The 15185-nt window shown below is 35.6% G+C and overlaps 1 protein-coding gene across 1 annotated transcript in view; it reads right to left on the minus strand.

The window, feature by feature from the left end:
• Positions 1–490: 490 nt before the first annotated feature.
• The window catches only part of LOC140165809 (bcl-2-like protein 1), a 59447-nt gene continuing 44752 nt past the window's right edge, over positions 491–15185 (minus strand). The window contains 2 exon segments of the mRNA XM_072189132.1: positions 491–1552; positions 5150–5313. Coding sequence (XP_072045233.1) covers positions 1409–1552; positions 5150–5313 — 308 coding nt within the window. The 3' untranslated portion in view covers positions 491–1408.

Here is a 15185-nt window from a genome sequence, read left to right on the forward strand (position 1 = left end):
GCCCCTGATATCTATTGATCAAAAGGTACAATTCCACTGGTTGATTTCACTAACAATTTCAATATATCATAATGCCTTTAACCCATTGGAAGTCCAAAACCCACCATAACTCGTCTATAGGACTTATATGTTAGGGATACAATGGGGGTTGGACTTACGAAAGGTAAAGCGATGCATCACACATATTGGTGAAGCCCATCTCAGGCCTATCAACCTTACAATTACACGCATAACATCTGACAAGTGACAACTTCCATAACTTTTATAGTGTATTACACAAATGGATATATCTTAACCTTTTTCTGACTATGTATATATCATCATACTCTGTTGGTGCTTGAAGTTTGGGACCTGTCATTTACAGCTGGTTTGCCCAAAATGCATGTAAATTGATCGATTCCCAAACTATTTATCATGTTTTGACTTACTTATACCTACAAGATGTAGGCTTCTCACTGTGTACGTATACTTCAGACGATCATTGTTGTATTGTTCCATGACTTGTGAAATGACAAGAAGAGTGCTTTTCCAAAATTCGTCCACTCCATCATCCCAATGCTACTCATTTACTTTAATCGAATCATTACAATGTTAAAGTAAATTCAGTAATGATGTAATATGAATTGTGGAATATGTTTATAAAAGCATCAACCATTTTAGGGAATCATCTGTATCTCATCTCAGGAATCTAAATAAATGGCTCTTTTAGTTGTGACCAAACATTAGTAAATGAGAAACATTATGATGATGCACTGTACAAGTTTTGGAAAAGCAGTCTTCAAACACCAGAATATTGTATCCAGCAATGCCTGCCTTTTATGGATCACTGGATGGTTTGATGTCAGCCTCAACTTCGGAATGGATGCAATGGTTCACCTCCCAGCAGCATTATCACATAGATCAGTCCATGTGTATGGGCATACTGAACACACAATAAACCTATAAAATCATCATCATGGAGTAGACATACTTTCTCTGTGCATTATTTTGTTAAACTGGCCTATACAATTGACACAACCCAACTCTCAAAGCACATCTTACGATTGCCCATTTCTGTAATTGTTAATTTAAACACGGACCCATACATACATGGCATTATTATCATACAATTTAGGTCAAATTTATATACATTGTACACTTAGGGCTTCATGAGTTGTGGCTTGAGAATTGCGCTTGTGAATTTGATTCATTGTTAACACTGAATGCACTATACCGATGACGCGTGATAAGGAATATATTTCAACGGATTCTGGTACGGGCAACTAGTAAGCAGTAGAAGTTGTTAAACATTGCAACACTAAATGCACATAATTTAGGCTCTCTTGGAATCCACTGCTCCTTTTTAATGCCAATTCTTCATGTTTCACTTTTTTTTTGGTAGAAGCTCAAAAAGCCCCTTTGGTTTTACTCATCGTCTTAAAAACATTGCGAGTCCCGCAACAATACCAGCACCTACAGCAGTATATCTTAGAGCTTGGCCAATAACTTCTGATAAGTGTTCATGCCCTCTTTCTCTCGCTCGGTCTCGGTCAAAAAACTCCATGAAACCCTCCTGTTGGTCGCCATAGCAACAGCAGCATCGGCGGCGGGAGATGTCGTCGCAGGAATGGATGCGTTTCCGTGAAATAATATGTGAAGCACCATCAATGAGGGAAGAGAAAGCAAAAATGATGTCAGGATACAGAGTTTTTATATGTACAGCTAATTGCATGTGGAGATTCAAAGGCCGAGTGTAATACTTTGGTTTCTGATAATGTAACACATTAGTGATATCCAAAGGCTATCTGGTATCCTTTGGTCTGATATTTGATAGAGAGTGTAAGCCATCAGATCATAAATTGAGAATATGTGATATAGAACACCATTTGGGCTATTCCAGTTGAAATCCATACAGCCCATGGAAAACATGACCTTAATCTCCCATGCAGGGTGTGAATTTAGAGTCACTCAGTCACCCATTCAGGTAACCCCATTTGAAATTCACACTCCCTGTGTGGGAGATTAGGGTCATGTCTTCTACAGGGGGTGCATTGATTTCAAATTGGAATACACCATTGTAGCAATAGTTTTATAAATTTCAGAAGTTACACCAAACAATTGTAAATATTCAATGACGCTTTTAGGCTTTATATCAAAAATATGCTTAAAAATATTTAAGAAATTCAAAAGACTCATTCTTTGGGTTAAAAAAACCTGTTAAAACTATGATCCTGTATAAAGGCTGGCTTCCACTCCATTCAATACCCAACCATGATACCACATAACCTTTTTACATCACCCCTGTTACTCGCACCCTTAGCTATCTCCTCATAAGCAAGCAGCCTAATGCCACTAAACCGGCACCAAATACAGCGTACTTGCATACTGAACTCATAATGGCAGCGACAGTGTCCTTGGCTTTTTGTTGCGATCTGTCTTCATCAAAGAACTCCATGAAACCATCCTGTGTGGAAGGATAGAGGTAGATAGAGGGGGAAAAAGATGCACAGGGAAGAGAATAAAAGTTGGATTTTTAGCTTTAATTTTTAAGGCCAGTGGGCGAATTTGTTTTAAATTATTTAATAGTACTTCCTATCACCAAAGCAATCACCAAACACTCAGATTGGGCTATTCCATTTAAAATCCACACTACCACTTTGGAAGATGTTGGAAATATCTTCCACAAGGGGGGCTATGAATTTCAAATGGAATGAACACATTAAGCAGCTCCATTTGAATTTCATACACCCTCTGAGAAACATTCAATCTGAATCTTCCCATGAGGGAGGGTGAGTTTCAAATGGAGCTGCTTAATGCATAATTCCATTTGAAATTCATACTCCCCCTGTGGAAGATATTTCCAAAATCTTCCACATGGGTAGTGTGGATTTTAAATTGAATAGCCCATTCCAAGCTTATAGTTAACAGAAAAAAATACGCTTTCTTCAGATACCAAAATCTTGATTTTAATGGGCTAAAGTGGGTGCGGAATGAGACTGGAATTCGGGTCACCCACCTTTAAAAGAAAATCCTTCTTATCAACAAAATTAACGTATTATTATTGGTAGATGTTGATCCACTTTGGATCCCCTATCAGTGTGTGAGATCAGTGCACCGGTTTGATATGCACCGGTTCTAATTTTGGGCTCTCTCTATTACACATGAATGTTAGTTTGTTGAGATTTCTTTTCAATTTAAAAAACAAGTTATTATTTTAACCTAGGGCTAGGTTTAAATTATATGAAGCATTCAATAGGTGATAAAATGGTTGCTAATGGTCAGGGGTAATCTAAAAACAAAGAATATTAAGTTAAATGCGAAAGTAATTACCAGGAGGCAAAATAAAAGTATCAAATATTATAGATGAGCAAAGGTAGGTGGGAATACCTTGGGTGATGAACTAAATTGGGTTTAATCATGCAAAATGGAAGAGCTATTTTACTGGAGGTGAACATGCACAATTCGGATGTAGGACTGTGTGATTCAGAAATGATTTTGCCATCAGACGAATCAAACTTTCAAATGTGGTGAGCTTGGTCTTTTAATTCATGCAAATGTCCAACAAAAAGCTTGAAAGAATTATTTGTCTAAGCAAACTTGTTCAAACCCTTTAATTTCTATTTATTTTTAAGTGACATAATTTTGATTTGGAACTTCTTTTTTACTTTGTGGGAATGGAAAAAGTAAATTGGAAGGAGAACCAGTAATGTGAGCTACATAAATGAAAGGGATTAAAACTGAATTTTATGTCAATTGCTACCAGTTACTCTCTGCCAGTTACTGCTGTTTGATCGATGAACAGAATTATGAGCATCGACTATCAGTTCATCATGGTAGTAAATGTTCAATATATATACAACTAGCAAATGACTTTAAAATTCAGCACAAAGATGATGCCCCACCAAAGCAGTTCTTCTGGGGTGAACCAAACCTGCCTGGTTATCAAATAAATCAGTGACAAGGTTATCTCTGAAAATTTGGCAGGTGCTAATTGATGCAATAACATTAAAACATCAATTAGCACCTGTCAAATTCAGAGATAACCTTGTCACTGATTAATTTGATAACCAGCCAGGTTTGGTTCACCCCAGAAGAACTACATTGGTGGGGCTTCCTCTTTAATTGTTAAGTTCAGAGTTTGGTAACATAAAGAGAGGGAAGAAGACAGAACTAGACGGCAAAGCCAAGACATGTTGTTGCCATACACCCTATAAGCCAGCATGCATGAACTACTGCAGAAATATGATTCAACACAAAAAACAAGCTATATAATAATACAGTGACTATAAATCTATAATCATATATTTTAAGCAAATATTGTTGTTCTCTTAAAAATTTGTGTTTGTATGTGTTGTATTGTATTTTCAAATGAAAATTCAGATTCTTACAAGAAATGCAAAATAAAAGAAATATATTTCCAAGAAGCATCCAAGACTGAAATAATAAAAGTGCAACACAACTCGAAACAATATAAAGGAAAATCAAAATAAATGTGTTAGTCCAGTTTGAATACAAGTATAAGTTGATCATGCAGAGGGTTGTATCTAATTCAAGTCAATAACATGTTGCATCATATTTAGGTATATTTTACTTTAAAGAGAAAGCCCCGCCAGAGTAATTGTTCTGAGGTGAACCAAACCTGCTTGGTTATCAAATTACTCAGTGAAAATGTTATCTCTAGACAGTCGCCAATTGATGTTTTAATGTTATTGCATCAATTAGCAGGTCTGTCAAATTCAGAGATAACTTTGTCACTGATTAATTTGATAACCAGGCAGGTTTGGTTCACCCCAGAAGAACTGCTCTGGTGGGGCTTTCTCTTTAAAAGGATATTGAGCTTGTCATTTATTTAGTCTCCACTAGAATGCTAATATTGTGTTAAATTTTCCTTTTTCCTTCTTCAATGAAATCAATTTGACCAAAAACCATACGGAGAATCTGTTTTTCAAAATGCATACCTTCTGAGGAAGCATGGAACCATTAGAAGTCATCATAAATTAGGGTATAGCAATGGCAAATTTGGATTTCATGACTTGCTAAAGTGAAATGCTCCATGAATATTTCTGTTGCCATTTCATACCTTTCTACCACTATACGATGAGTTGCATTCATCCACAGAAGGTAAGCATGTTAAAAAGAACAGCCTGGCTATTCCAATAATTGCACCTACCCATCCTTGGTTTTCTTCCATCCAGTCTCTTAATTTATCATCTATGTATCTGGCTGTCCATCCTATTACACTGGGTACCAGCATTTCTAAGTTGTTTGTTGCACAGTGTAATGCTAACCTGCCGCTGAATGTGATTAGTGCTGCTATTCTCCCCCATGAAATACCTGGGATGAAGCAAAAATAGACAAGACAAAATGTCAAATTAGTTAGATAGGAAAGGTGTTTTACAAGATGATTAGATGAACTAGCATATGAGACACACCCCCACACACAACTAGGGCAGTTCTTGCCCCATAAACATAGCTGGACTACGCTGCTTCAGGAGTATCAGTATCAGAATTGGGTCAGCTTTGGGCCAGAGCTGGGCCACTTCTTGGCCAGAAGCAATGTTGCTGCAAACTGCTTAACGGGGTCTGAACTGGGTCAGCTTAGGGCCAGAGCTGGACCACTACTTGGAGAGAAGCAATGTTGCTGCAAACTGTTTATAACGGGGTCAGAACTGGGTCAGATTAGGGCTAGAGCTGGGCCACTACTTGGAGAGAAGCAATGTTGCTGCAAGCTGTTTTGAAATAAATAAAAAGAGTGTCCCAAGTAAGATATGCTGTAGTAGAGCTGGCCATTGCCCAGCTAACAATAAACTTATGATTTTATGCAGAAAAAACATGGTCTAAAACAGCTTCAATCAAACTTACATCAGCTTTTTTAAATAATTATTTTAGTGAATGATAATTAAATTAATGCTACAGCTTAAAGTTGTAGCATTAGTTTAAATTATCTTTCACTTACTTGTGTGGCATTTGATGGTTGTAAGGGTGCAAGGAGTTGTTAGGATACCTTTATAGTTTACTGAAAATTTGATCAATGTAGCCAGTAAAGTATAGCTTGTACAATGCTAAGGACTATAAGACTACACTGAGAATATGTGACTCCTCGCCACAACTGAGCCCGGACAGGGTTGCCAAAACTTTTAGCCCAAGTCATGGTATTAGCCTTGAAATGTCGCCTAAATAGCCAAAAAATCGCCCAAAATTTTAAAGTCGATTTAGGGGGTTCTACACCCCATTTTATTTTGAATTTTTGGAAAATGCTGAAATAAATTCTAAAAAACAACAAAAAATAAAAAAAATGAAAAAATAAAAAAAATAAAAAAAAGTGGAAGAAAAAGTCGATTTGAAGGGCTAGGAGCGGTTACATCCCGCTTTATTTTGGAATTTTTGGGAAAAGCTGAAATTTTATTTTAAAAAAAACTAACAAAAAATGAAAAAAAAAGTTTAAAAAAAAGAAAAATTAAAAGACGGCTCAGGAGGTTCTACACCCCTTTCTTTCTATTTTTTTTTAAAATGCTGAAATAAATTATAAAAAACTAACAAAAACTGATTTTTTTGTTATAGGCTTACTGTAAGAAAAATTTATTTGTGAATTTTTGTGGAAATATTGAAATAAATTATAAACTAATAAAACTAAAAAAAAATGTTTAAACTGCAAGAAAACACACGTGACATTTTGGGGAAATGCTGAAATAATGAAAAACTAACAAACTTTTTCAAAAATTTAAGAAAAAATAAACTGCAAGGAAAATAAAATGTTGACTTTTGACGGGGTTCTGCACTACCTTTTTAATTTTGGGGAAATGCTGAAACAATTATAAACAAACGAACAAAAATTATTTTAAAAAAATCCCAGGAAAACAAGCACATTTATTATAGACATGCCATTCATTACAATATATAGGCCTACACAAATTTGCCTTCAGCTGAGTGATAACAACATGTGCATGTAGGCCTATATTTATAATCAACCCCAAAATGGCCAGGTCCGTGGATCTTTGGCCAGGTCAGTGGTACTTTTGATCATCATGCTATTTCAAAAGAAAATAATATGCGGTAGGCATTTAGGTGTTTGCACATTTTTATATTTGAAAAGAACCGCCAACGGAAAAAAAAAAAACTTATGTTGAAGTAGAAACTTGGCACCCGCTGCACTAAGATCTAAGAAGCTACTTAAGTTGTCTTAAACCACTTGTGAGTATTTAGAGGGGAATATTTTAAGGATAATCCTCCAGCTCAAGTGGTCTTGAGCAACAACATGTGATGCGATTAACCAGCCCCCCTCCCTGTGCGTGCCATTGTCATGGGAAGCACACTTACCACAAAGTGTTTTATAACTTTTGTTTATTGAACTAGTTGTTTGGTGCTTTTGTTGAATGACCATTGAAAGAATTAGCAATCATGGTCAAAAATAAGTTTTGAAGTCGGCATTGTCACAAATCGCCCAACATTTAATATATTTCAAGGGTGAGATTTTCAAAGTAGCCCAAATGTCGCGAAATCAAGGAGCACTTTCTTTGTCGCGGGACGGAAGTCGGAAATTGCCCAATTGGGCGCCCAAATCGCGGGTTTGGCAACCCTGAGCCCGGATGTCGCCAGTGCCACTATTGAGATATGCTCCATCGAACTTAACAATAAACAATAGGAAACAAAGGATTTATTGACTGTTTTATTGATTTTCACTACTTAAATGTCAAGTACTATAGACATGATATACATCATTTTAAAGCTAATTTCAAGCAGAATATTTTGGTTGAATATCTCAAAAATGATGATTGGCGACATCCGGGCTCAGTTGTGGACAGGAGTCACATATGGTTGTTCTCCCCCCCCCCCCCACATCTCTCCAAGAAGAGCCAGATAAAGTAGCATGGTTAGCACGTAACACACATGCCACACATCCAGCACAGAATGCATCCAGGGTATATCTGGTTGCATCAAGTTGAAGAGATATCAGAAGACAAACACATAAATATCAATTACATGTGTGTGGTGTAAACAACAACAAAAGCTTGTCCAACAAAAACATGGCGACTTTCATCTATTTTCAATGGAACCACTATGCTGAAAAGGTCCATCAAAAATTGAAGAGTTCAGAAGCAACCATGTGGTATGTGCCGTGCATTCTCTAAATTCAGTAAATTTCCATCGTCAACTGTGTAATTGAATGGGATTATTTTGAAATTTTAAAACGCTTGAAATATCACAAACAAATAGGTCTATTAGCATGAAAGTTCATCTGTGTTGGTAGACTTCATAATTGTAAATTATTAATTTAAACTTATGATCTCAACACAAAATTAAGACGTACCTCAAATTTTCGGGACGCTAGATACTTTGAAAGGGGTGTGAAGGAGTCAATTTACATCAGAGTCAAGCAACCATCTCTCAACTGCGACGGGGGCCGATACAAGTTACCCAGAGTGTACGACCGGGTTTTGGGGTCAAGTGTCCAAAAGGTCACTGATCCCAAACTTGGATTGCCAGTCTCCAGATGAAGGTCAAAGTTGTGACCGAAAATTTGAGGTACGTCTTAATTTTGTGTTGAGATCATAAGTTTAAATTTACAATTATAAATAGGCGGGGATAGGCCTATGTTAATAAATAATCATTAAAAAGCCAGATTTTCGCCCAAATTTTAAATATTTTTCGTGAAGTTGGTCAAAATTCAAAAAAATAAAAAAACGGCTCCTAGATATTTGTATCTAGTTTTTAAAAATTAATTAAAAAAAATTTTTAGCCCAAGAATTTTTTTGGTAGGATGCACGAAAAAGAAGTGAGCCAAAAAACAGTTTTTTGGGATTTTGGGCCAAAAATGAGCATTTTGGCCCAAATTTGACCTCACAGATGAACTTATCAAGTCTTTGCCATTCTAAATATGTATACTTTTATATACTTTAGACCAACAATTTAGCAGTTATGAGGCCCGAAAGTTTCCATAATTCCAGGGTTCAGACCAACCTTAGGGATCACTATTGATTTCTTCAAATCCATTTTAAGGTCATCTGGTCTATATAGACCGTATCGAATAAATCAACAGGTATAGCAAAAGAAATGGCAGCCATGTTGGTGGACTAAGTGTCAGAGGGACATGTCTCTAGTTCGATTCCACAACCATTCATACCTATCACCCGTTTTATTGTATTATCAAGCGAATTGCCCCAAGGCCTCTTGGTGAACAGAATTTTACTTAAGGGTAGATGAGATATTGTTGGTCGAAGCAACCTAAAAATCGATTTTCATTATCTAGATCAATATATTATTGAAAAATAACACCTTGATGTTTTGCAAAAGTTCATTCTGTAAAGCATATACTTTGCAAACTTGCTTAATTTATTGTTGTTAATGAGTTATGTACGTTTTACAAAAGTGTTGTTGTTTCAGCCCTCTTTGCAGCGTAACTCAAGAACCGCTGCACCTATAAAAGTATATCTGTGATATTTTAATTCTTCTACACACTCGCTATGAATTGAGCAATACAGTTTTTGCCAAAGCTCACTACCATTCGTAAGATGCTGTAAACTACCAAATCACAACAGTTTAAAATAATTAATAACCTTAAATGAGTATTCGATAGGGCCTATAGATTCTGTTGCTGACACCACTTGCCTCTTGAGTCTTGCATCATTAGTAGTTTAGCATGGACTGTAGAAATAAGTAACTAGTCATAAGTTTTGGACAAGAATGGTTAGTTTTGTGCCAAACATGATGATATCCATTTTATTTTGTGCCAACATGCTTGTAGCAATACTCCATGTATTGATTTCAAGTTATGGTATGACATGCATTCGTGATCACCGTGCATTACGTATTCCAATCCATTAATCCTTAAAGGTATTTAAACCTGGTTTTGTGCCAAGCATGAGATCATCTCAATGTTGGTTGTCTGTTATATTCCCTGCATCGATAACATGCCAACATATGACACACATCCTTGACACTGTAGAACATTTATTTTCATGGCCAACATATTCTGAACAATTTGAAGCTAAATGAGTAAGTCGCACCAACTTTTTTTCAGATTTTAAATTCTTAGCTCCATAGACCCACAACCAACAATTCCACAGCAATTTACCAGTATCTTCTCAAATCTTGGCAAAAATTCATGCTTTAAAATGTCACAATATCCTGGTGTTTAGTAGTGAGACTTAGGAACCAGGTGCTGCTCAGCCCCCTCAATAATTTTGGTGCGGGGCTGGAATACCTTTCAGGCCCCCCCAATAATCCTAGGTGAAGTAAAAAAATTGTGATAAAATAGAGGGAAATGGGCGTTTCTGACTCCGAGGGGGGTTGACCCACCAAAAATGTTTCAATTTTCAGCTCCCCAATGTTGAAAATCTTCCTAAGCATGCTAAGCCAATGCTAATAGTATAAGCAATAAGCAACAAACTTGTAATGTAAGTAAAAGTAAATGGTTCAAACATGTATAATATGCACACTCAGCACAATGACAATCACAGTTATTGTTCTGCATGCACAAGCACCGCCTCAGTTTGCTCTGCGATTTCTGCAAATGGCTCACCAACTATTTACTATGGCAACTGATGCTTTTATAATGCTCACTGGATAATTTGGCTATTGTCAAATCATTTTATTAGTAGTAGTGGGTTCCATATGAGGATGTAAAATCACGTTCTATTAACCAATATTTTGTGAACATATGCAAAAGCTTTGTTATCCAAGTAGTGGGATAGAGAATCACGTGTATAAGGTTGTAGTAGTAAGTGGGAAGCTTTGTGCTATTTTGTTCATTGTCAGCAGGAACATTTTTGACAAAAAGAGACGGAAATACGGGTAAGAAGGGAAGAATACAGAACTGGAGCAAAATGACTTCTCACTTCCCAGCACTGACATATTTATTATAAAGTCTAGACTACAATGTAGGTGATGTTCTTTTAACAATCTATACCTTTGTTATATTTTTTCTGTATTGTCCATGCACTAAAAACCCAATTTGATGTTCTTCAGGTAAACATACAATCTGTGTGCATGTTTTCACATCTGTCTGTCTTTATGTCTGTATGTTCATCCTCCTCCCTCCACGTCTCTCTGCCATCTCTCACAAACATACCTGAAGTCTCATGCACACACATACACTCCCACACCCCCTATGTGTACATCCAAACCATCCCTTTTGCATTCTCACTCACAGAAGTCAAAGTCTTAAATGTGTTGGTAAATTACAGATTTTGGACCCTGTTCAAAAATATATGGGTTAAAAGGTTAAGAACCACTGAACCAAGCATAGTATTCAACTTCAATTCCATACATGATGAACTGATGTATTTACTTTTGGTCAAGTGTGTGAGTTCTACATTTTTGTACAAAATGTAGTTGAGTTTGTTTTGTCATCACTAAAACATTTGCTATTATAAATGTCAAAATACTCATTTCAGTTCCTGATTTTATATCACATGAATCATCTTCAATCCCAAAAATTTCACTCTAAAAGTCTTCAAGCTAAACCCCAAATCATATTCAATACACTAGGATCCACAACATGCTAATCTATTAATTAGGGCACAGTTCTTTAACCCCAATACATTTGTACATTCATTGAATGACCTTTGAAAATTTGAGTACAAAAACTCATACCCTGCAACTTGAGGTCAAATTTTGCACTGTTATTGTTTCATTGAAGTTATTGAACTATGCCACTGAGATGAGGCCATTGTGGTCCATAGTATTACATGATGCAATCAAATCCAATGCTCATGCAATACCACATTACCCCACCCCCTGGTGCCATGTTTTTTGACAACCTGCCAGCCAATGCAACAATAGCAGCTTCATAATACATATAAATACAAACCTATACCTTTGGCAGATGGATAGCAATGTTCAGATTAAGTATCATTATACCCCATATTTTGTGTGAATGGTGATGATTTATCCTTAAATATCTGAATTATGCAAGCTGATGACAGGTGAAAATTCAATGTTATTTGCCATTAACAATAATCACCCTAAAACCTTATGAATGAACAAATTAATGTTTCCAACACTCCCTTGTCTTTCCATTTTACTAGTTTGTATCAAATTATTATATTAATTATGCAATCAAGGAAGCAACACCTCATTACGATTTATAAACTAATCATATTCTATTCCAAACTTCTAATTATTGTAATTTGAGATTCATCTTGATTGATGACGATGATTTTATGTCCTCATGACACTATGAAGTCATGCAATATATGAATTTGATATTTTAAAATCCAACTTTTTGTTCGAAGAGTCAAGTTCAGCATATGACGCAATATGAGATATTTGGAGCTAAATATATAATTCTGCGATTTGGTCCAAAAAAAGATTTCATTTCCTCTCTCGTGTATTTTATCACTTTCCACATCATATAATATTCATATTTCAAAAGCCGTCATTTTGACGGAATTTTCAACATATTGTAATCTGTAATTAGATTACATACACAGGAATCGTAATTGATTATAACCAACAAATGACTAATTTTTTGATCGCATCACACGTTTCAAATTCATTCAAGTACTAACATACCTACTTTAGGGCTTGCAATTCTTAAGCTACTACACACTGACAAGATACACATGCAGCAATATTAAATAAATGTACGTGCACACGTATATACAATCCTCTTCTGATTTCCCTGTTATTGCTTCCAATCATTTTTCCGCTACGCAATTAAATCTACACACAGAAATAGCTCCCAGCGTAATACAATGCACACTTATATCTAAATATAGATGAATTTTTCGAGGAAATGGCCATATGATTGTTTTGAATGAAATGAGATTTCAACTCTCATTACCATCAAGCTCATGTTTTATTAATGATGCAGTTGGAAATTATCCATGAGCGAATGCATTATATGTAAATAATGGTAATGACGAGGATAAGAAAATACTAGTATTTATCACATCGTTATTCTGAATGAATCAAGGAAGTCAGGGACTGCCTTTTGAGGAGAGCAAGAGCAATCACTCTCTACTGCTCTCCTTAAATCTGATATAGGAGAGTGATTTTTAGCTCAGCTCTTCTTAGTTGACCATTCTCCTTACATTATGCTCTAAACAGCTCTCCTTGAAGGCTCCAGAAGAGATATTTAATGTTCTCCTGCAAATTCCAAAAGACAGTCCCTGGGAAGTCAAACTGAATATGACTGTAAAAAATGGCACAAAGATTTCACTTTTCAAATAATCCTTTAAATACCCGACACTCAAATCTGTGGATGTCTGGACGATTTTCAATTTTCCAATTTTCCAAACACCAGTTTTATTCTCATTTTTATGCATCATCAAAATTTGTACAATTTTCCATATGCTCCAAATGCAAATAATGCAATAAAACTAGATGGCAAATACACGCTGATCTAAAAATACGGTTTTACTTGACATAATCTCACGGCCATGGCATTTCTATTGTTGAATGTGTTGGGATGGTAAACATAGCAATGTGTGATTGGATCTAACAATACTTGAGGGCACATGACATTCACATTCATTGATTGCGTCTCTCTCACTCAGACAAGTGCATCTTTTTGAACATTAAAGATGCATTGAGTCACAATTAGGGCCCTTAGAAATGCAACTAGCACCAGACATACTTAGTATCCTTGAGGAAACAGGCTTTTTGTTCAAAATTGTATGTATTAAGAGAAAGTCTAGGATTTTAGAATAATTTTGTTACTTTTCCTTTCAAAAAAACCTTGACCTTGATCATCTAACTGGGTTTTTTTTGGTATGTTTTTTTTCTCGCTTTCCTTGGGAGTTTTGAAATCTAGATAATGTGATTTTACCGTTGAGTTTGGTCTGATATACAATACATTTGTATGTTCATGCATGTTGTATATTGTTTATGACATACCTTTTTTTTTTGTATCTTTTTTTTCTTGCTTTCCTTGAGAGTTTTGAAATCTAGATAATGTGATTCCACCCTTGAGTTTTGTCTGATATACAATACATTGTATGTTCTTGCATGTTGTATATTATTTGTGAAACACTTCTGGGTTAACTCGCTCAAAAAACTAAACTTGTTCTATTCTTTTACTAAATAGATCATGTACAATGCACAAGGCTCTTTTCTGTGTTATTCTGCTTTTTCAAGAAACTAAATAAGGGATGAATCATGATTCAGGTTTTATAGCAATATGAAGAAGACACAAAGTATTACTATTATCATTCCATTGTAGCAAAAATCTTCTCAAACTCCCCAAAGAGCAATCTTTTTTAACAAAGCTTTATAATACGCTTTCTGAATTTCGGGTCTTGAAAACAAGTCAGTTGAGGGTCCCATGGAGGATTGATCAGATTTTTGGCAAATTGAAGAAATACTAGATACCAATCTCCTCCAAAGATGAAGCCAGTGACTAAAAGGCACTACATATATTGGTGGTGAAATTTTCATTAAACAAACCACTGCATGCTTGAATTAGTACATTATTATGAAGTACAGTGGTTAATTGTAGTGTTTGGGTCTCTTTATTAATTTAAAGCTACAAAATGTCATGTTTGTTTGTTTGTTTGTTACTCAAAATTAAGAACAAAACCGTCTTAGTTGAAACCAATACTGACTGACCAACAAAATACCATGTTTCATCTATGGTTTCATTAACTACTATGTTTGTCCATAGTTTGTCCATGTTACCAAAATACCAAGGGAATATCATCCCCACAGGGCAACAGCACCATTTAGATCCCCAATTACCATTACAATAATGGAACTGAACCCCCTTGTGACTAGATACCATCATGATGTTATACCAGTGGTACATCCAATATCTGTGGGTACATCTAGACTTTATGCCCGGTATTCCTGGCTGATGTGATAACAATAAGCAAACCGAATCAGATGTTGAATGTACAAACTGACAATATATAATGGAAATGGACAGATCTAACTACTTGAAATAGAGTCATTTTCATTGATTTCTCCAAATTTGTTGATTTCAAGTTTCAGCATCAACTTCACACCTTTTGTAACCCTGTACATTATTCAAGTATAAATAAATATTGTGAACTTTGAAGAAAAGCCCCCCCCCAAAATGCTGGACATAATATATTTCAAATTCTTATACAAGACTATTATGTGGTATTTATATTCTGCACTGTGTTATCAGTATCTTAAAAACTCATCAGTAAGCCAAAGTGAGCTCCTTGTCAGAATAGAATTACAATACAAGTAACTGTGAGAGGAATGACCATGGACATAGAACTACTGTTTTTAAAAAAAAA

This window comes from Amphiura filiformis, chromosome 12, assembly GCF_039555335.1.
Source record: "Amphiura filiformis chromosome 12, Afil_fr2py, whole genome shotgun sequence".
Classification (NCBI taxonomy): Eukaryota; Metazoa; Echinodermata; class Ophiuroidea; order Amphilepidida; family Amphiuridae; genus Amphiura; species Amphiura filiformis.